The sequence below is a fragment of the Monopterus albus genome, unplaced genomic scaffold (genome assembly GCF_001952655.1).
Source record: "Monopterus albus unplaced genomic scaffold, M_albus_1.0 scaffold52.1, whole genome shotgun sequence".
Classification (NCBI taxonomy): domain Eukaryota; kingdom Metazoa; phylum Chordata; class Actinopteri; order Synbranchiformes; family Synbranchidae; genus Monopterus; species Monopterus albus.
In genome coordinates, this window is record NW_018127932.1 from 3,374,635 (window position 1) to 3,398,263 (window position 23,629).

At 41.9% G+C, this 23,629-nt stretch overlaps 1 protein-coding gene across 7 annotated transcripts in view; it reads right to left on the reverse strand.

The window, feature by feature from the left end:
* ehbp1 (EH domain binding protein 1) overlaps positions 1-23,629 on the reverse strand; it is a 124,285-nt gene that overhangs the window by 88,672 nt on the left and 11,984 nt on the right. For all 7 annotated transcript variants that reach the window (XM_020601649.1, XM_020601648.1, XM_020601651.1 and 4 more), the window contains exons 3-7: positions 21,899-21,956; positions 21,714-21,809; positions 19,712-19,765; positions 3,451-3,632; positions 1,490-1,629 (exon numbers count right to left, since the gene is read on the reverse strand). In XM_020601649.1, the coding sequence (XP_020457305.1) occupies positions 1,490-1,629; positions 3,451-3,632; positions 19,712-19,765; positions 21,714-21,809; positions 21,899-21,956 (530 nt within the window). The remainder of the gene's footprint in view (positions 1-1,489; positions 1,630-3,450; positions 3,633-19,711; positions 19,766-21,713; positions 21,810-21,898; positions 21,957-23,629) is intronic.

The window sequence follows — 23,629 nt, forward strand, 5'->3', positions numbered from 1 at the left end:
ATATCCACACACACGCACACTGTGCTTTCATTCCTTGTGGAGACTTTACATTGACTTATTCATTTCCTGTAGACTTATCCAAACCTTAACCATAACCAGTACTTGCCTAACCCTAACCTAACACCTAATCTCACTCTAACCTTAAACCATGTTGGCACCCTATAATTCAGTGATTTGGCTGAGTCCCCACAATGTGTTAACAGGTTTTGGTCCCCATAAAGCAAGTAATATAATGGCACACACACACTCCATTTATCTGCACACAGATATAGGAGTCTTGAAGAAGTTGCATACATTTCAGAGTATAGACCTTTGTTTATGTTTTCAGTATTATTGCTAACTAGCTGAGAAAATCATGTCTGGTTGACATTATGTGTACAAATACATAATTAAATATCTGCATGTACAGGGACGGGTATTTAAATGCTGTAATGCTGCATATCATACTGCTCTGTAACAACGGCCAACTTGAGCTCTTGCAAAGCTGAACAATTTTATACTATGTGCAGGCACACAAGTAACATTACATTGATTTGAAGAGCTTTCAAAGTTAAGGTCATTATATGGTTACCTTGGTATGTGGTACTCATTCACTCACTGTAACACAAACAACTGACAAATAAATACATACACAAATGCACACAAATAACATCCTTTTAGGAGTCAAACATTCTCTTTTTATTAGTTACATACTGTATATAAAAATAAAAAGAGAACATGTGTTTTGCAGGGTATGCACTGGTTAGTCTAGGTAAGGGGAATGTTGTAGTAAGGAGATTTGGCAGCTTGGCCAGGCCTTGAAGCATCGCTGTAGGCACTCAATGCACATACATATAAATGAGACCAAGACCAGGGAAAAGAAAAGAAAGGAGACAAAGCATGAAGCTTAACATGAATAGATGGTGCTTTGAAAAATTGGATTAAGCAAAGCAGGAAGCAGCGGGACCAATACATTGGATCATAGAATGAATCCTCAACATGTATATATGGGAAGCGACAAGTCACCATCACTCTACCAGTCCACCAACACAGGGAGGAGAAAGCAATGAACAAGTGGTAAAACTAGATTCTCACTCCTTCACAGTTATACAAGCACATGCGCACACGCACAGATGCAAAAAGTAAGAGAAAAAAAAATTAAGAAGCAAAGTCAGTGCCCCACATGAAGCCTGGGTCTGGATTATTCTGGTGTGGGTGGTTACTGAGGAGGGCTGGAGAGATTTTAACCTCCAGATGAAGCTCAGGACATTTTCAGCACTGTTACTGTCAGATGAGTTTGTAGCTAGCTGTGTTAGTACTGCTGTGGCTGACAGCACAGTGTTCACTGAAAAGAGTGGCTGCTGACCAGTAGTAACCACACTACTGCTACAGCATGATACCCAACAACTGATTCCTGATAAGCAGTCACTTCAGCTGGTGCATCTCTGGTCAGACAAAACCATACATCTGTCACCTGTCAAAGAAAAACATTCTTTGAGTCAGTTGTCACCTGTGATCTTGGCAGCCTTCTCCTCTTGGTTAACCCTGTTCTCCTCATCCTCCTCATTCTCCTCCTCAAAGTCGTCCAGGTTGCCGATGTCTGCCTGCTTCATGCTCATCAGGCTGGCCAGGCTCTGCATATCTTCATCTCTGGACCATAAAATGCACACACGTTTGTAGGTAGCAACCACACTCAGAACGGATGAAACATACACATAATACATGAATAATGATGAACAGGTCTACTTGGAAAAGGCTAAACCAGAAAGACCAATACATATTTGAGATAATACAACTTAAATAGATTAAATACCAAAGAGTGGAAAAAAGGAAATGGCTGAATGAACAAATAAAAATGCATCAACACTGTGTTTTCAGAGCATCTACTAGGAAATGGAAGAATTTAACCCACTAGATGACACAGAAGGATTATGATAGCTTCTCTTTCTGTCTCTACTTCTTTTGTTTTGTTTTCCCTGATCAGCCTCTTCTCCATCACCCTTTCCCTGCCCACTGTCCGTCTCTTCTCTTTTGCACCACCACCACTATATTCACACATGCACCAATTTCTATATTACCCCTTGTGTTTCCTTGTGTACTCCCCTCTCAGTCCCTTGATACACGGCTCCATCATAATCACTGTATTCTCCTCTTTGTTCTTTGTGTTTGGTGTTTCTCAGGCTCACAGGCTCATTGAAACTGGTGTGATGGAGTTTGTTTGTGTGTGGTCGACATCATTCTGTGAAGGGTTAACAAGGGTTACGGGCCATCGACCCGCCGTCAGCACCACAACAAAGGCCTTGCTGCTCTTCTTTTGCTTAGTGTGCGCGTGTGTGCGACTGTCTTTGAATGAAAGTTTCTGCTATCAAATTAGAATGAATAATAGCAAATACTGAGACTTACTGACCATGTGTCCTCAAATCAAAGTTGTAGTATCAATGAGGAATCGAAGAGAATGAACGAAAAGCAGCAAATACTCGGTGAGTCACAGCACGTGTGTATATATTCTTCTACACATCAGGGTTTTCCCTGCCATAAAAACGGACGAAGGTTTGTGTGATTGGACATACCACCAAGCTAATCAAACAGCTGATTGGACATTTGTCTGTACTGTCAACTCAGGTTGTTAGCTACAACCATTAATAAGGCTGGTCTCCACATAGAATACATTAAGTAGGCTATAACTTTGCTGGGGAGTAATTCTTGTGAGTGGTAACAATGGCGATAGCAGAATGTAGCCCATTTTACAAGTAAAGAAAGTGCTAGCCTAGCTAACACATACTAAATTAGCTAAGTTACATTAGACAAGGAAGCCAGTCAGTTGATGTTACAATAATATAAATAAGCTAGAATTCCCTTTACATTATTTACACCCCGTTATAAGTATAATAAAAACCTTGACCTGGGGACTCTAGGGCTGATGTGTACCACTGCATGTGTTTTGTTGACTAACTTACAGGTTAACAAATTTCTGATGGGTAATTAACTTTGATGTGACTCCCTTTAGTAGCTGCCACTGTAAGTGCAATTTACAGCAGCTGCTAAAGGAACTGCTGCTGCAAACAATGCGAGCTTGTGTAACAGAGCATGAGGAAGGTGAACTGCATTAGGAAAAAGAAAAGAGCAGAACCTCGCCAACTCTTACTAAATAACACTATATAGGATAACAGAGTACTGCTTATAAAATAACACAATCGGCTCACAAATTCCATGGAGCCGAGTACATGTCTCAGAAACGCCAACATCATCAAACATTATGCTTCATTAGATTGATATACAGTATCATCCCTAAATATGAACCAGCTCATTTTAAGAACTTTAGATTCTCATGATTCAGTTTATCCTTTGCTGAAAGTGAAGTTTAGACCTGGTTCATTTCTATCTAAATGACCGGCAGTTACCTGCACCAACATGTGTAAGACTGTACTATATGGCAGACCTGAGCATATGGTCAGAAGCGGGTTGACTTACGTGGCCTTTCCCTCACGGAGGAAGATACAGGAGAGGGAGAACTGCAGTGTGGCCGACACCACTTTCTTCGACAGGGGCTTAAACTTGAGTTTGACATCTGTTTGTGTGGGCATAGGACTGGCGTACTGTTTCATGTTGATACTGCTGGTAGCCAAGGCCTTCCTCCGCCCAGATGGAGACTCCTGGAGAGTGAGAGAGATGAGGCACATTCAAGTTAATTCAAGATTTTTATTTGCCATGTATGCATAAACAGACAGACAGTCTAGGTATATAGGAATTCTTGTGCAGCTCCCCTTTGGAGTCAGGTAAGGAGTCAAAAGCCAGAAAGAACACTTAGTCTTAAAATAGATGAATATATAGTACATCACATACTACGCAACTGGCAGATTGTATTTACACTGTAAGGATCAACTGGCAGGAAAGAGGCATTTTAAAGTGAGAAAATTATGGAAAACAAAAACTGTCTTGTGTCATTTTTGCTCACTGTTTTATATCCTCCTTTGGAGAACCTGTATTCAAGGTTCAGTAAAGTGCCTAATGTACAGTTAATTCTAACACCAGGTACAGAAGTTGAAGCACAATGTTTCTTTTCATCTTTACTAATGTCTATGATTACAACATCCATATAAATCCACTGTCAATTGCTAAATCCAGATCGCACTAAAATCAATGACCTTCACCATGACTCACTGTAAATGTAGCTGTAAAATCCTTCCTGGTATTTCACATAAAATGTGCACGTTTGATGTCCTCCTTCACAGAGTTGTGCTCTGGGCCAGGGGCTAGCCGTCAAACTGGAAATTGGGAATATGCCACAAACCAGGTGATAGGAGTTAGGGTATCAGTGACACTGCCCTGTGTGTATGCATGTATGCCCCTCACCAGAGGACGGTGTGTGAAAAATAAAAAGTACCTTCAACCCTTGTCACTGACTGCTAGATATGGAAACTCCACAGCTGGGGATGTTCTAGCCTTTTGCCTGCCCACTCTCCCTCCAACAAAAACCAATGGGTTTTGTCTGCTGCAAGTCTGGCTGTTGAAGCACCACGCTGTCAGTGAATAGCAGACTGGTTCAGCTCCTTGCTGGGATGATAGCACTGACATGCCATGCTCCTCTTTTCTGTTTTACCTCCTCTGTTTTTGCAGATTCTGTTTTTGTGATGGGAAACTGCCACATTTTCCTGGAAAATGATATGTGTTCATTTGCATGCAAGTAGAGGTTGATATCAGAACCAAATCCAAGGTTAGGATCAGACAGTGGTTCACAGGCCATGTGGAATGAAAGCAGCAGCCAGTGACAAACACACATGCCCTCTCTTTACACCTGCCTGATTCCTCTTGCTCTCCATCTCTAATTCACTGCATGAATGTCTAAAAACAGCCTATGTGACTAAATTCACCTACACACATACACACACACACACACACACACACACACACACACACACACACACATGTTATTACACCACAGAAAAATTCCTTGTTGTCTCAGTTGTGAATCGAGCCCTGAGGATTCATCCTCTTGTGCACAATGCTGAACAAAGCAGAGCAGCTAGCTCTCTTTCACACAACACCAGTTTCAAAGCACATATACATACACACATACACTCTGGCATGTACGGGAGATAGAGCGATACAAGCTCTTTACATTTCCTGTTTCCTGATGTCTTCACATAGAGAGACACACATCTCAGAAGCTTTGGGGAAAACTCAATCTCCACCTTATCATTAAGGACCGCGGGGTATTCCTACATATACACACTCAGACATATCCACACAGAGCTGGTTTCAGTAGAGTGGTAAAGCTGTTGGTAATATAGAAGAAACTATATACACTCTAAATATGAACCAGTCATAGAGGAACCAACAAAGCATTTGACTGTGTAGAGTGACTTCAATTCTCGTTATTAAAAAATAATTGCCATGTGCATTCAAACTATGAGTGAATTTAACTTAATGTGGTTGAAAATAATCAAGAGGCAGACAACAATCAGTGCAAGTAGTCAAGTCTGTTCCTAAAGCCATACAAACTAAGAAAACATCTTTAGTCTCATAAATAAAAAATAATCTGCATTAGTGATTTCCAATGAATGTGTATAGTCAGTAGGCATTTTAGTGGGTGTGGTTGGTTCAATATAATGTAGCCTAATGATGCAGTCTTGCAATAAATCCTCCCTTCATTAAGGTGATAATGGTACCAGCATTTTACCAGTATTTGTTAGTTTGTTTACAACATAACCCAAAAAGTAATGAACAGATTTTGATGGCGTTTTGGGCATATGGCATTAGATTCTGGTGGTGATCTGGATCGTCATCTGAATCCAGGTGTTTTTTTTAATGATTCTTCACATGTATGAAATAGGGCCATTTCAATACTTTTACTTCTTCTAACTCCATAAACAATACCTGGAATTCTTGGACAAAAATTGCAAGATAACATCCCCATAAGATCTACCACACACCAAAGTCTGATATAGACCTGCTGATCCACAATGTACAAATTTATAGGGCTCACAGAAAAACGGCTACTGTAAGACAACAAGTAATGCTACAGACTTGCAACCAAGCTCAAACTGTAACTGAAACTCTGCTGATCTAGTCAATGAGATTGTTGCTCTGCTAGAGCCTGAGGAAAATCACCATTACTGAAAGTGTTTTTCTTGATTAACTTTCAAACAAATAATGTTATCACTGCGATTCCAAATGCTAGGTATAGGACCTAATGGTCAGTATGCATTTGCCCCAGTCAAAAAGCCTAAAATTGCTCTGGCCAAGATGATCAGAATCTGTTTCTTTAATCTCCGTCCCCCTATATCTCTCGTCTTTCCATCCTTCCATGCCCTACCGACATCCCACCATACGTCTCATCCAACTCTCCAATCCTCTCTCCATCATTCCTAGCTCAGTCCTTGCTCAGACCAATAATTAAATAAAAATCTACAGACGAAACGGACCAACGAGCGAGGCCACTTGACATTTGGTGCTGACATTTGAGCCTTGTCGCTTTGGCTGGGGAACATAACGTATCATCGCCCTACCACCAACCTCAGCTTGTCCAAAGAACAGCCCATCATGAGAAAAAGATGAGGGGGGGAAAAACGTCTCCCTCTCCACCTCTTATCTCTCTGCAGATTACACCCATGCTATTATACTAAGGTAATAGCACACATAGATACTTTATGAATGAATTTGCCAAATGTACCAAACACTTAAGAAGAGAGGATTTAGCAAAAAGCAGGATGGGGAGCAGGAGGAGGGGGGTCTTGAAAAATAGGAAATACTTAAGGATATGCAAATACCCCAGAGAAGAATGGAATAATCGTTTCAACAGATTTGAGTTGGGGCAGCAAACAATGGAAATCTGCTCTATTTCCCTGGATGCTACTTGTCAATCAATGTGTGTGTGTATGTTTGAGAGAAGGTGAGGGGGTAGGTGGGATTAGGGGAGGTTGTGACAATGTAAAATGAAAGGGAAGGACAAATCAAAAGTTTAATTTATTACAGAGAGGATCGGACTATCATTGCTCTCCTCGTTCTGAGCCCAGAGAATGACTAAACACAAAAATGTGTGTGTGTTTATACATTACCAGAGTGTGGAAGAAATAAGGAAAACCTGAGATGACAAAAAGGAGGAGGGAGGGTGATGACTGTCTGCTGCACCCTAGCTGCATCTCGGTACAACTGCAGTGTTAGCTGTGACTTGGAGCACTGTACTACACTCACACAAACTGCGCCACACATGACAAGTCACATATAGTGCACTAAAAAATAAGAGCAATCACACCCGACCCCTGCCTACAGTTACTCTGCACTACCTAGTTTTCATAAATGATGATGCATGACTGGCAGTCAAGAAGTGTGTGTTTGTGTTAGAGAACCGGTCCTGCCCCTCTGCCCTGGTACCAGCTGGCCCCAGATTGATCCACAGATGCTCCCCTGGTGGGGGGGCAGGGGTCATGGCAGGAGGGGTGCCCAGGGGTCCCGGTGAATCTCTCTGCCCCAAAATGCCAATGGGACGAGCTGGAGGAAGGAGGGGTAGGGGATCCTCTTGTCACCAAGAGATGGATTAATTAGGCTGAGAGTGAAACGAACCTGACTGCTTTGTGTCAACCTGTCTTGACACACACACACACAGACAGTTGGGCAGTGTTAGCACATGATAAAAATAAAAAAAAAGACAGTAAGTGCCCAACACACACACACACACACACACACCAATCAACTAATGGCTTTTTAACACAGGTCACCAGTCAAATGGTTTCTAAATTAAACAAACAGGGTTGCTGTTCCATATTGATTCATTTACTACTACTTTTACTAAAAATTCACAGACCACCATTACCTAGCTATTTCTAGACTAACCATGTTCCCAAGTTTCTGGTGGAACTGGAGATAATTGCAAAGGTACAAGTATTAATACACTTTAATTTTGAAGCACAATTCATGTTCTGTGCTCCTGTCAGTTGGCAGTATATACTGTATAGTACAAGTGATTAGCCAGTTGATGAGCGTGGTCATGTTTAGTATGTTGTTGAGAAGGAGAGAAGATTAAACCAGGTCTCTCGTATCACAACAATGATTAAGTGTTGAATCACTGGTTCCACATGAAGCAGATGATTATCAAACTTAAGCCTGCTGCCATAAAACAAAACAATCCTAAAATAAGGGAAGAGTGACAGGCGGATTGTTTAGACCACTAACTGTATATAAAAGATGGACAAATCTTTCATGATATCACCAATTGGTTTTCTTAAGGGCGGTTTTGAAGCTCAAGTCTGGCCATCACCTTATTGGTAGTGCTTCACTCCACCTGCTACGGTTAATCCAAATATGAGCAGAGAGGCGGAGCTTGCTAGACAGCTAGCAGCCAGCCACCTATGGTGGGACCCTCCTACCTGTCACTCCAAGTGATCTTCTTCCCTTTTTTGTATGAAATGTCTGTAACGATATGTGTACACAAAACGTAAAGCAGACATAAAGCATATAAATATTCCACTCCACACAACATTGTATACAGGCCTTTGTAATTTGTATTCACATGGCTCAGAAAAAAATAAAAGCCTAACTCAATTTACCCTACAGAATAACCCCGATTAGCTCCGCACCCAACACCCAAAATCAGCTTGCTCGGGCTGAATTCAGCAGTCAGCAGATTGGAGGTGGGGTGGGCGCTTGGTGGTATTCCTCTCGCCTCAAGGTCACAGTTATTGGAAATGGAGACATCCAGTGTGCTCACATCTCTCTTTGAATCCGCACACAATGGAGTGATTCCTCTGTGTCAATTTGGCCTCCGCTGATAACTGATAAAGCAGGCCTTTTTACATACTGCCTATGAATACCGCACTATAAGCATTACAGACACACACCTACACAGATTAAGGCCAATTTATTCATCTGCTACCATTATATGTGAGGATTTATTTTTTTTCCCCAAGCAGTGTGTATGTGTGTGTATCTTAAAGGCAACAATGGACATAAAGCCAGGCAATACCTTTGCTGCAGTTATGTGAATTACAATAACAATAGTCTTAATAATGGAATGAAGTGTGCAAATGGCTTTGATGTGTATTGTCACATGGACACACAAAATCTCTCCCTCACACACGGACACACAAGTAGAAAGAAAGCAGAAAGGACAACCAGCAGATTTCTCACGTCTAGAACCACCTTGTGGATCAGATTTAACTTAAACCCCACAAAATGGAAACATCTTTTGCTGACCACCACCTCATCCCTGGGGGCATGAACAACAAAAAACGACAAGGCTGGCAAACAGTTGAGGCAAAGTGAGAAAAGAAAGTGAGTGAAGAGAGTCAGAAAAAAAGCGATTAGTCACAACAAGAGCAGGATTAGTCTTGTTTTAAAGGAAAGGACTGGTAGATTACAACACAGCATGTACCATAGTTCTGGATGAATATGGTTTAGAATGACACTAAGCTGCAGACATGGAGTCCTTTTTGTAAAACACTGGGGTACTGGATAGGGGAAAGACTGCTGTGCAGCCTGCTGCCAGGCACAGGAGAAACAGAGGACAAGAAATTAAACATATGTGGTTGCAAACTAACAACAACTGTATAACAATGAAAAAACTCAACCTGTGGCAAATCTCTACCTACAACAGAGGACTTCTGCAAAAAACCTGACAAAAAAAAAGCATCAAGAGCAAGAGAAAAGAGAGAGGACAGAGAGGAATGTCTTCAGTGCAGTGTTTCCTCTCACGCCAGCAGCTGAAATGAAGAGAGCCACAAACTATCCAGCCCTTAAAAGGCCTAATCCTAACTGGGAGCGTGCAACACACAGTCAAACACACACAGACCTCAATGAAACCTGAAACCATCACCTCTACAACCAAGTCAGCAGGTTGAAACTAACTACAAAAAAAAAAAGTCATCTAGACCTGACCTTCCTGTCCAGATTACACTTGATTGATGTGAGTGTACGTTTGAGGACCAATGAATCTGCTAATCATTTTAACAGCAGTAATGGTCCAATCTACCATTTTCCTTCAGCTTTTCTAATTAGTCTATCATAATTCATAACCAGCAAAATGCTTACACAGACACCAAGCTAGCATCTTGTATCCTCAATCCTTGTACCCCTTCATTTCTGTTCCTCCCACCCGACCTCCCCCACCACTCTTGCGTCTTATCAGTATGTCCAGGGTGCCCTCCTCTCTTCGACTCTCCGGGTCTTTCTTTTGGGTGGCCCTTGGTGTCCCCCCCACACATACTCAGACCCAGAGCATGCACTTCAGACAGGGGGCTAATGGGAAAATAAATTACCAGCAGGCAAAAGTCCTGGCTCTGCACTTCTGCTGGAGAAAGAGAAAGGGACATAAGGGGAGTGGTTGAGAGAAAGTGGAGCGAAAGAAGGGTGGAGGAGACACAGAATGAAGTTGATAGAAGAGAAAAAGACAGGCAAAATGAGGGAGAGAGGGTGTGATGGAGAAATAAAAACAGAGCCAATATGAGGAGGTGAAAGAGAGAGAGACAGGTCGACAGGATTAACTGGAGTTCATTCCTGGTCTATAAAGTGCCTACTCATGACTTTTCCTGCCATTTGACCATCTCTGGCCATCGTCAACACCCACACACAGCCACTTAGCTGATGCCCCTACTCTATCTGGGATTTATTACTCCCTCTGGATGAAGCAACATTTCAGATATCAGGATGGCAGATTCACCATGGTGACGGACATAACATTTGACAGATATGAGTGCATGAAAAAGGGTGAGGTACAGTGGGTGGGTGTCCATCTCCATCTGTGTGCATGCGTAACAGGTCAAGGTCAAGGGTTTATTGTCATATGCACAGTGAGGAAACGCGTTTCCCTGTACAATAAAATTCTGTTTATGTTCAGCAGAAAACTTAACCAAGTCAGAACGGGTAAAAGATAAATTCATCTTGGATTGTTGCTGTGAAAGGTAGAAGCTATAAATAACAAAAGTGGCTTTCAGTCATCAGTTTTGGAAACAGTGTCAGAAGATGTTGTGTACCTTCCCAAGAGTCATCTCTTCTGACCATTTACACTAGGATAAACCTCTATATAATCACTATGGCAGGTGCACACAATAATAATGAATTCCCATGAAACTGCAATATTATCACACTCGTAATAAAGTATTACAATGCATGGCGATAATTCTCCCACATTGTTTTAGGGTCACTACCTGGTAACAGGGAAGATCCTAATGTGCTCAAGGGTTTAGTTAATAAAACCACCAATGTCATCCCAAGAGTGAAAGTTCTACAATTCAAAACTATCAATGATTTCTTTGTAAAGAAAAGGTTTTGTTGCTGGGGGTGGGGGTCAGAATCGCTATATCCACTCAATTCTCACATTAAGGATCTGTTTGTTTTAGCTGTTTTAGGCAGGCTGCTGAGATCTGAGGGAGTTATGATAGGGCCCTAATCCAGAGCAAAGCTGATTTGCTTAAGGGGGGAGGGGGGTTAAGATGCCCTGTGACAGGAAACAATTGCCCCAATGAAAAGTCTGCCTCTCTCCCACCCTGCTCCATGACAAAGGTGTACTCTCCAAGCTAAGTGACAAATCTGGGGAGACAAAGAGCATTAGCAGGGTGATGCTCTGCTTCAGTGCCTCTGATTGTGGCCAACTCAAAGTGAATCTAATATGGATTTAAAAAAAAAAAAAAAGGAGAGGGAGAGATTAGAATGAAAAAGAAACAATGAACACCTTCTACCAAGGGGGAATTAGTGGAGGGATTGGATAAGGAGCTGTGTGCCCGCACGCATGTGTGTGCATGGGAGAGTGCTTCTTCTTTGCAATTCCTTTTCTATGTCAGAACAATAGGGTTCCCCAGTTCTGTTTATGTGCATTTACATGAGGCGGGCTCAGAAAAACACAAACCACCCTCTCTCATATCTAAATATGTACATTATGGATGAGCCACTTACGATCTTTTTGAAGTGACTTAGAAATGGTGCAACCTTCACCAGATCTCAACACTCACGGGTGTATGCCTGGCACCTCAAATTCCTTGCCCAATCCTCTCACGGTGGAAAGCTCCAAATAGACTGATCCCCAAACAAGTCTCTGTTTGGGATATAAATCTAACTCTCAGTGGCTGTCTTAGCAGTGGAGCACATCATAAGTCCCCATTCATTGCCACTTAGCAGAACAGCTGCCTCAGTTTACTGCCAACTCGGTATGTCTATGTTCACTCCCTAAAACGCTGATCCACAAACTCACTATGAGTGGATTTTAATGAGATAATGACAAACAAGTCACCCTATGCACATGTATAACCTAAGTTCATCAACGCCTCCGTGCATGTATAAACATATTCTGTCACTGCCACCATCAACGCACACATCACATGTGTATTTCTCAAGTGAACAACAGGCCCATGCACACCCAGCAGGTCAAGCTTGGGGATAAACAGGAGGATTTGCCAGGGCCAGTGTTTTGTGGGCCACACCGGCCTGTCTCCATCACAAGCAGCCATCTTAAGTCACACAGAGGAAAAATAAATGAGAGATGGAGATAACTATTCTGCTGTCGTTGTCCAATCGCACCTCACATCGCAACAAAACTGTCTGACCACCCATTATCACAATGTAACACATGACACCAAAAACAAGGTGAGATGAGGATGAAGACATGGAGGGAAAAGCCAGATTAGAGGAGGAGAGCAGGTGACAGGAAGTGAACCCATGAAGTGATGGAGCATGACTTCATAGATGACTGATAACAGAGAGTGTGGCACGACCAAGAGCCACCAATTAGACATCAGGACTGTAGCTCTCAGGAACGAAAAGCAGAAAACGGCCACATAATAGGAAATATTCAAGACAACTGGAGCTTGTGTGCCAACATTCATCAAAACAACTCCACAAATACTTAACTAATGACTTCTCAAAATGTTCAGTGTTGTGAGGGGCTACATGTCATGTCTTTTAAATAAGCACGTGTGCTTGAGTGCACATTTAAAAGAGAGAAACTGTGTATATTTTGTGTTTTGTGTGACTGTGTATGTGGTTGCTGAGGTGTGTGGTGACATCTGCTGTGTTGCTGGCTAGGAGCAGAGCACAGCGGGCAGCAGGAGCCTCAGACTACAGAGATGAAAGCCGAGGTCACAACCTGGACCAGTGGGACAAGACACTCACTCACACAACACACAGATACACAGTCACGCATTCAAACATGAAGACGTACACAGTCTCACCAACCGCATACACAGGCTGTATGCACATGACACACACACACACCATAAGGGGGTATACAGACACAGAAGGACAAGAGACTAAAGAATAACCAGAGCAAGGATAAAACAGCAAAGCAGACTGAAAAACACAAAGACAAAATACCAATTGCTGCACAAACACACACAAAGAGAGAAAGAGTATAAAAAAAAGATGACAAGCACAGAAGCAAAGCACCACATCGTCATGGGGCAACAGTTTAATCAGTTTAATTAACAAACATGCGCAAGTATGCATGCTAGCAAAACAGACACACACTCAAAGATAGAAGATATTGTGTGTGCCAAAACTATGCAGAGCAGTGGGTGCCTGTGTTTGAGCATATGTGTATGACTGTATGTTTCAATAACCACATACTGTACACTCAGCTCAGCTGATAGTTTGTACACCAAGCTAAAACTAATCCTCCCTTCATGAAGGTGAAAATGTTGATTCACCTGTATGATCATTCTGAAAGCTGCAGTCTGTGATGGTGTTGAATTGTATTGTGCTACATTAACAGGTGTTCCTATTATTTTTCCCAAAGGTAGGAGGCCAGGCCAATTCTTTAGATCTATAAAATATCAGCAAATTATTGATAATGCCTTCAGTTCTTTGTTTTGTCTAACCAATGGGCTAAAGTGAAAAGATCTCTCCTTTACTATAACAGAGACGCTGCAGCGTTTCATGCTGGATTATCAACAAATCAGTTAATTATACAAATTGTGCTCCATATATAGTATATACAAAGTAACACATTCTGACACACCTACACACACTAAGGAAAGAAAAGAGATACACCCCCACATGGGCAGACAGTTTCTGTTGCACGCCAACATGACACCAGCACAGACATGGTGGGAGAGACACACACCTCGTGATGGTGGTAGCAGTTAGTCAGTAGACCAACCATGTGACAGGGTGGTTTGCTGTGGATTAGGGGCCCGTAAGCCTATTAGGGCGACAGGAGGGCCCACCCGGCCTAGACAGCCACCTGCATCCCACTAACACAAACACACAGCGCCCCAACACATACGGTACCTAACTGCACACATATCCAGGTCCATAGATCCCAGACATAGGTGTACTTTCTCACACATACACAATGACACACACTTGCATGCACATTTTAAGTTGTTGTTTTTTGCTGTGAGCTAAACTGTATGGGGGTAAATTTGCTCTATACTACTGCAAAGCAAGTGTGTAATTTTCCTATTTAGTCTACAAAAATATTCAGCGCACAGAAATAATGCACGTTAGCTGCATAGTGGCAGAAAATGGCAACATTTAGAGCTGTGTTGTGTGTACGTGTGTGCCCTTCTTTGTGTTTATGCTTGTGTGTTATGTGCCCACAAAGGGAGTGGTACAGGCACGGGGGGTAATCACCAGCATCTGTTGCCTCTCCTCAGGGCGATTAATTAGATGAAATTAATTTGGAAAGCATGTGTGTGTGTGTACAACAGTTCTCATCATTCAAGCTTATAACTACAACATATTTTATTTAAAATTAGCATTGTGAGCCCGCCCAAACCACCTGAGTAAACACCCTCTTCTTTCAGACACAATAAATTAGGCCTTTTGAGTTCAAACTATTTTAAAGAATAAGAAATGAGCAAAGGTGAAAACTTTGGAGAGACACACATGCACACGAGCACAAATTAATCCCAATTTGTCAGCCTCGGCACGGGAGAAACTTTTGGGATTTCATACTTCATACCAGCTTTTGTCACCTTTGCGTGAATAGCCGAGGGCTGAAATAATTGTGTTTTTCTTCCCTGAGGCCCAGTCGGTGCTCACAAGCCACTGGCCTACGTAATGTGTTCCAGACAGAGAGAGGGGAGGGGGGCAGTATACACACCACGGCTATGGGTACAATACAGAGAGTGGGTGTATCTGTACGGAGTGCGAGATGGAGGTAAGGCAGCCTCTGTGCATGTGTGTCATAGGTTCTCACTGTGTGCATGGTAAAATGGTAAAATGACTGTGTTTCAGTGTACGGCAAAGTGCGCCTGTATGAGTGTGTGTAAGTGGGAGCTATGTGGCATGGAAACAGCCTTAATGGAGTTGGAGGCGGTCCACAATAGACAGGACATTACTAAAGAGAGAACGAGAAAGTGAAAAAGCTCTGGGGAGGCAAACAGAAAGCATGAAAAACATGGCCTCTAAATACATGTATAGTACATCGCCAAATAAGTCAAACGTTGGTCCAGACACCATTCTTTTGAATGCCAAACCAATACATTCAAGTAAAAGTAAGCCAACACCCTAAGGTCAGTATCCTCCAGGTTTTGAATGGGTGTGTGACAAACCTTTTAAGTTGCCCTTAATGTAATCACTGTGTAAAGATGGCTACAGGGCATCAGTATTTTAGGCGGCTTTTTCAAAACCGATATTTAAAATGCGGTACCAGACAGCAGATAGACTGTCAAACAGTGTGAGTGGTGATTTGGCAGAGCAGCCATAAATGTTGAAATTCCCTTTTTTTTGAGTGACATTGATGTAATGTGAGTGAAAAAGGTGAAATACGACTTGAAGGAAGAGATGGGGGAGGAGCAGGGAGAGTGGGCTTTGGAGTGTGTATCACTGTATAGCCAATGTATTCAGACATGATAGCTTCTCACTTTAAATACAACAGTTGTGTGTGTGCGTGTGTGTGTTATTTAAATCCTCCCACAAAGCTTTGAAGATGAGGGAAGTTGGTCTCCCATCTCCAGCTTTGGTTGATATGCAAACGCTGAGAAAAATACACACATACACACAAAAGAGCCTGTCAGCACAATACCTTCAAATATAGCCATCCAATCTTTCGACTCTCAATTTGCCCACCTTTTTGATAATATGCGCCTATTTTAAAAAGGGTGAAAGGCAAGGGTAGCATGCAATTTAGAGATACTAGTGTGTAGCCATTTTCAGCCTGCCACCTCTTCCTCGCTTTCTCTTGTTCATTCTCTCTCCTTCCATCATTTGATTATACGATTTGCCTTGGCAGACGAACAAATAGAGGAGAGAAAAGGGTAGTGTCTGATACTGCCATTTTCAATGACAAAATACAATTTATCCAGGTCCAGTGATTCGACAGGGAGGGATTAGCCTAGTGCAAGGTTGGGCCCCCAGATTAAGATGCTTCCCCTTTCTCCTCTGCTGTCTGATGAGGGGTCAGGAGAACTCACCTCTCCTCTTTTTCTGTTCCTCTTCCTCAGAGAAACACCCACTAGCACATTTATTCATCTTTCCATAACTGCATATTAGCTCAGTTACCTGAAAGGTGGGTGTAACATGGGAGATCTGAGTCATCTCTGTACTCGTTCACACACGGAAAGTCAGAAGAAAATATGACCAGACACATACCAACATTTATGGTTACACCTTTTGTCATACACATCGTCACCCTTAGAGATAGGGTGAGGAGCTCAGTCACCCGGGAGGAGCTCAGAGTAGAACCGCTGCTCCTCCACATCGAGAGGAGACAGCTGAGGTGGCTCGGGCATCTGTTTCGGGTGCCTCCTGGGCGCCTTCCTAGGGAGGTGTTCTGGGCATGTCCCACCGAGAGGAGGCCCCGGGGAAGACCCAGGACAGACTGGAGGGACTATGTCTCTCGGCTGGCCTGGGAATGCCTCTGGAGGAAGTGTCTGGAGAGAGGGAAGTCTGGGCATCTTTGCTTAAACTGCTGCCCCCGCGACCCGGTCCCAGATAAGTGGAGGAAAATGGATGGATGGATGGATGGTCACAAATATACAGGCACATGCAGCCACACAAAGACACCTTTCCTACTGACACACACAGGTGACATAAAAGAGTGACCCAGTGAATTAAGCAGTGAATACCTGGGGTTTTTACAGGCTAGACTTAGGCTAGACTGCCCTCTTGTGGTCAATTTATAATTCCTTAATTTCTGCTCATCTGCTCTGTTAATTTGTGAGAAATCACAGTTTAAATATAATTAGAAGGCTTTCAAATTAAAAGGCTCCCAGGATTTGGAATAATTTAGACCACTTGGATAAAGGAACACTGTTTTGGAGTACAATAATGTGTCTTACTGTTTCCATCCAGTATCTATACCAGTTACGCTGAAGAGGATCGCAGAGGGCTGCAGCCAGTCCCAGCTGACACTGGGCGAGAGGCGGGGTACACCCTGCACAGTTTGCCAGTCTATCAAAGAGCTGACTGTTTTAATCTGCTATATTCCATTAACCAGTCTACTCTCTCCTGCTTACTATAGTGTTATTATTCTTTAAGGTATTTAGCACACAATGACAAACACCCAAATACTGTAATCAGACAGTGAGCCTAAATCGCAAGATTACAACATTCACACTCATTTATCTCTTTCAAGATCTACAAGGTTTGAAAGGAACAAATTCAGGTTTTAAATGTGAATGTTTAAAAAACATTATAACCCAAACAAGCATAATTAATCTAATGACTTTATTACTTATAAAACCTATCTTATGGTTTAAAAAGGAAACCTTATTTATACATAACACAAGCCATACATATGTGTACTCATGCAATCCCTTAAAACTATTTTCTAAATAATGCAAAACAAACCTTAAACCATCACACCACTGGTCTGTCACATGTTGCTATGACGTGCAAGTCTGTCTAAAAAAAAGGTCAGAAGACTGGAGCAGCTTTGATCTGTCTGTCATTAGTCAAGTATGCAGAGACACCGGCAAACCCACAAACCTGGATTATTTTTTTATCCTCCCTTTCATGCTCTTTGTGCTCTCTCTCATGCTCTGACCAGAAAACACTAGCTGACCTACTTGTCTAAGGTCGAGCTATTTCTGCTGTTGTTCCTTTGACACACGCAGAAAGTAACATGTCAAACCACTCATCCCGGTCTCCTACACTTTTGTTCTACCAACATTCTTAAAAAAGAAGAGGGCGGAGGACTCTCAAAGTTCTAACACTAATAATGCTGCTCTTTGGCTTGACAGTCTAAATGTTTACATGTCACGGAAAGTTTGCATCAGCTTTGTTAAAAATGTATTTCCTTGTTCTTGTCACTCTCAAAACTGTAGCTTCATTGCTAAAGTTTAAAGATTTATTCCTCTGTCAGCTATTCCTCTGACAAAAGAGAACGCTAATGTTTCATTAAAATGCAGTACATCTTTTACTAAAAATCTACCTATAGAAAACAACTATAATTTCATAAAAACTCAAGTCAGAGTAAGTCAGAGTAGTCAGAATCCATTTTTTTCCAAATATGAAAGCAATTCTTCACCTGGCCATACATGTAAAGGCTTGCACTGCTCAGAAACTGAAGGCTGGCATTAACCTCTAGAGTCCCTGCGTCCTCATATGAGGACCGCACAGCTTGGGTTTCCAAAGCTCAGGACTCTAGAGGTTAAGGTGTGACAGTTTCTTTAAAATAAAACACACCCATAACGCTCAAACAAGCCACGAAATGCTCCAACCAGATCAAAAGTCGCCACTCGATGGCTAATCTTGACCTCTGACCTCACAGAGCAAAAGACCATTTTATCAGTTATCACAATCACATTAGTAGAACGATACTGAGATCATCTTAGGTTTTCCACCCGTGTCAGAGAACACTAACAGATTTTCATACAGACAACATTTCTTTGAGACTACATCACTGCACTGCCACAGAAAGCATTAGTCATCGGTTTCTGTAGAAGCCTTCTAACTAAACACTAAGGCATCACATGCCACAGATCTGGGTTCAGCAAAAATATGCAGCACAGCAAATTACTTGTGAGCAGTTCCCTGGTAGACGACTGACACATGCTTAACTAGTCTCCACTTCTCTTTCTCTTTTGTGCTATTCCCTCTCTCTCCTGACCTTCCCTGTTTTCTGTTATTCAACATGAGTCCTAGCTTACTCTGGTACTGTAAGGCATACAATTGCTTTGCAGATGGTCATTCTTTCCTCTGCATCTGTTGTCTTGATCAGCAAAGTGATCAATATAACAAAAATGATGAGAAGAGCAAGAAATTCACTGTTGCATTAGGGGAAAGCAGTTGTTCGAACACTGGTAATGACAAATAAACTAGTCAACACTTGAGTAAATACATGAGTACATATAAATACTGCCAGCCCTTGGTGATATTGAATTTACAAGCTGTAAGTCAGTCTACACCTTTGTGGACACAACAAGTGGTAACTGACACTCTACAACTGCTTGTTGAAATGAAAGCTGTTACTGCCATAAACAAGTAAACAAAAATTCACACTCACAGTCTGTGCCAGTGTATCAACTCTGTTGGTTGGCATTCAGACTGAGGGAAGAGGCAGCATGCAATAGTATGAGCTGACCACATGGTGGCAGAACCTGCACATGTAATGCAAGCAGGATTCACGGGAAAAACAGGAGATTGGAGAACACACTTCTTTGACTTGTTTTAAGTATAAGTTGCAGACATCGGTCATCGCCCAGGTCCCCTTGATTGTCCAGGACCTTTATATTTCCACAAGGTTCATAAAGCACCACAAAAGATCAGCGTACTAATATACACAATAAGAAAGAGAGTGCGTCAATGCACTAACAAAGGCTGAGGGGACAAAATTAAAAAGACATAACTTTGTACTCACATTTTCAATGACAAAAGTCCACTCTTTGTCTTCAAACTCCTCTGCATGGGGGTCCTGCAAGGGCAATGAACAAAGAAATGCTTAAGTACATAATATACCGTGTAATCAGAGCAGACTGCAACCACATAAAACTACACTTCATATAGAACCATGAATTATCAGCAACCCAATGATTCTATTATAAATCTTCTAATAACCAGGAAATTTGCAACACAGAAAAGTTTTAAATTGAACAGAAAAGAAAAATTCTGACTTGAGAACATAGAAAATCAAAATTATAGTTCTCTTGCTGTCTTTTTTGTCAGTCTACTGTAGTTGTACATCTTCCTGTCATCCTCCCAGTGATGAGAGGAGACGGTAATGGAGGCAGCAAGACAGCATAGGAGACCTTCACTGGCCTCCATGAGCACACAAAGAAACGCAAACATACACAAACGCAAATCACTGCAGGACACAGAGTGTAAGTCAGTGTAAGTCAAGCCTGATCCACCCCCTCCTTTTATGCACACAGGTCATACAACCAATGGATGGGTAAACCAGCGCATACACAAATACACGCTAAAGTTTACTCCTAATCAAGTCATTTATCAAACAAAACCACAAAACATTTCCTAGATATAGCTCCTAGAATTTGCTTTGTTACCAGATATTTACCATCAAAATGTGCTATTTTAATACAGCACTTCAGGCTCTGGTAATATAATGTGTTAGGCATTTCTGATTGTTTATATTGTTCTCTTTTTGGCTTTGTACAGACAAAACGATTAATCAATAAACTTGATACCGAGTATAACTGTTGTTGCAGGACCAGAGAAGCAAACACATGCACTGAAGGTCTTTCTGTTTGACTGTGCTTGTGTCACACCCCAGGAAATCAATATTCTTGCAGTCTGGCACAACAGTCAAACACAAAACGCCCACAAGGGCACAGACACACATGGCAAGTCATACTGCTGACTCATCTTTCCAAATTTTAAATGCTTCATTATTTCACAAAGGCTTCAAAAAGCCAGCAGAGCATGGCTTTACCAGCCATCTGAGTTTATGGTGTTGTCTTCAGTGTTTACTGCTGCTGTTAAACATGAACTGTTTGGAGAATGCAGATGTGTTGTAAAGCTTCAAAGCCAGTGTTCACTAAGGACTGGCTGGTGCTAAGTGTCCCTCTGCTTTCCGCACACTGTCTGTTAGGGTTGATTCTGCTTACATGAGCAGCCAGTGCATGGCCCAGTTAAGTTACTTCTTAAAATCTGTATTTTCTTGCCATCTACAAAGTACAGCTAAGCCTACCTGCTGGTGTCTGGCTGAGGTACAGACTGCAATACTGCTGAGCCCAGCTGTTTCCACTGTAGAGCATCTTTAAAACTCTGCCTGCATTAGTTTCAGTCTTCAGTCAATACAATGCTATAACATCTAAAGTTATTAGGCATTAAGAAATATTTTTATGCTGAAAGGGTACTACAGGAACTTAGTACTGCTATTCCGTAAAGTTAAGAAAGCAGTTTAAAACAGAACTGTCAAATCTTTATAGGCTTTGCAATATCAATAACATTTTTTGTCCTAGTATGGGTCAAGCTCTGAAAAGTCACACACTTCCCAAAATGGAAATGTTAGATGCTTGCTGCTGGATAAATGCTCACATCTTTCAAAGGCTGCAGGCTTTCACACTTTCTGCCATAGTGTCCAAGTTGACAGTGATATATGTAAAATAAATGACTGACTTAGTCTGTCTTTACATAATATAGCATGGTGACAGACACCATCTGTACAAGGGTGTCACAGACAAAACTGTTTTACTACAAGTAAATGGACGTTCTAGTTACAAAATCTTGTTAAATCTCCCAACTCTGATAAGAGGTGAGTAGGCAAAACTTTGCAATTATTTTTCTAGGTTAGCATCACTGCTATTCACTGGCATAAAGCCCCTCATGTTCCATAAACAACTGTGGTCGACCTCAAACAGAGCAATGCTTATGTCTGCTCTAATGAAAACAGCTGTACCCACCTTAAAGAGCGTGACAGTGATCTCAATGTTCTCTGGTACAGGCCACACCACCACACCTCTGTAAGGATTTTTAATGCCAGGCTGCCAGCTGTGGGACTGCAAGACAGAAGGACAAACAGGAAAACAATTATCTTAGTTTACCGTTTATTTATTTTGTGTCAGAATGCAGCTCATCAAATACAAACCTTGGATGATTTCCGCCGACTCCTGCGTGTCCAAACCACCACAAGTTTGTCTGGTTGCCTGAAAGAAAAACCAGAAAAGAACATTTATTCATCCATCAAACTGTCTCTTTCTCCAGCATATCAAAGTGTTCAGGTCAGTCCAATGGATAAAAGCTTGTATCTTAAAGCCAGAGGTTTTAAAAGCCTGATAAGCCTGTAAGACTACAGTACACAAACACAGACACACACCTGCACAGTCACTTGTGGTTTGAGTAAATCATGAGAGAGGTACAACTAAACCCTGCCAGGACACACAGGCAGTAACATGGAGACACAAACACATTAAGAGGTTCATGTGACAAGAAAAAAGGTGAAGGAGGCTGAAAGTTACGACAACCTAACCAAGTCCAGGTCAGAGTCACACTAACCGACAGCTGGAAAGAGGCACACTACAGGTAAAACCCTTAAGTCCAAAATACAAGTAACACACTCCATTTCACAGTAAATGGTTTACAGACAACATATATTATAAAGATTGTTTTAAACTGATCGCGAAAGAGATGGTCGTGAGACGTGACAAACAGGGTGGTGAAATGTATTAGCAGCAGTAAGATGCTCATCCAGGATCTGCAGGGAGCAAATAAATCATGTACACAAACAGCAAAGCATGTGCACAATTCATCAGTTTATACTTCAATAATAGTCTTTATTATCAGTGTCATCGATATCATTATGTTGACGTTCAGGCTATAAAGCAACACAGTGACTCCATAAAAATGGTGGAAACTTGTTCCAGAAGTCATTTTCCCATTTCACGTGTTCACTAGGTTTCCTTCTCTTGCACTTTGGATGGAAAGGTTTAATAAATAAAAAAAAAATTATGAAAAATACTAATTCTTTTGCATTCCGTTATAAAACAGAGGCAGTGCCACCATCTGAGAGACTTGGTGGCACCAGTGCCAACAGGATGAGGTGTTAGTCTGGAGCCCTGTTACTAGCTTACTTTACAGATCATGCAGAGAAGATCACTAGGACTCCACTGCCCTCTCTGCAGAGCATTTACCACCACAGGGTGTGTAGGAAGTCTGCCTCCATCCTCAAAGATCCCACCCACCCCCAGCATGGACTGTTCACTTCTTTGCCCTCTGGCCGGAGGTTCAGAAGTGTGAAATGCAGGACCACTAGAATGAAAAACTCTTTCTTTCCCTCTGCCATCAGACTCCTAAACAGCTGAGGAGTTTATTACCAGGAAATATGTGATGTACCGTTTACATTCTCAGCTTCCACATGCATAATTGCACAATGTTGACTGCTGCACATGCTGCTCCCATGCAGCATACATTGTTATATTCTTGTATATTTTTTCTACTATATTGCTGCATCTGCGCTGCTTAAAGTGCCTTAGATTTTGTTTTATCTACTTTATATTTCATTTGAATTTTGTGGCATTCATGTGGACAGCAAAGTAAAAATTTCATTGTACAGGGAAACACATTTCCTAACTGTGCATATGACAATAAACACTTTGAACTTTGATGGGTCAACACGACGTGTAACTGGTCAAGTTCATAGTGAATTTCAAAAATGTCCCGTTGGACCACAAGGCGAACTACATCAAATGGCCATCCATCCATCCATCCATCCATCCATTTTCCTCCGCTTATCCGGAACCGGGTCACGGGGGCAGCAGTCTAAGCAAAGATGCCCAGACTTCCCTCTCTCCAGACACTTTCTCCAGCTCCTCCTCAGGAA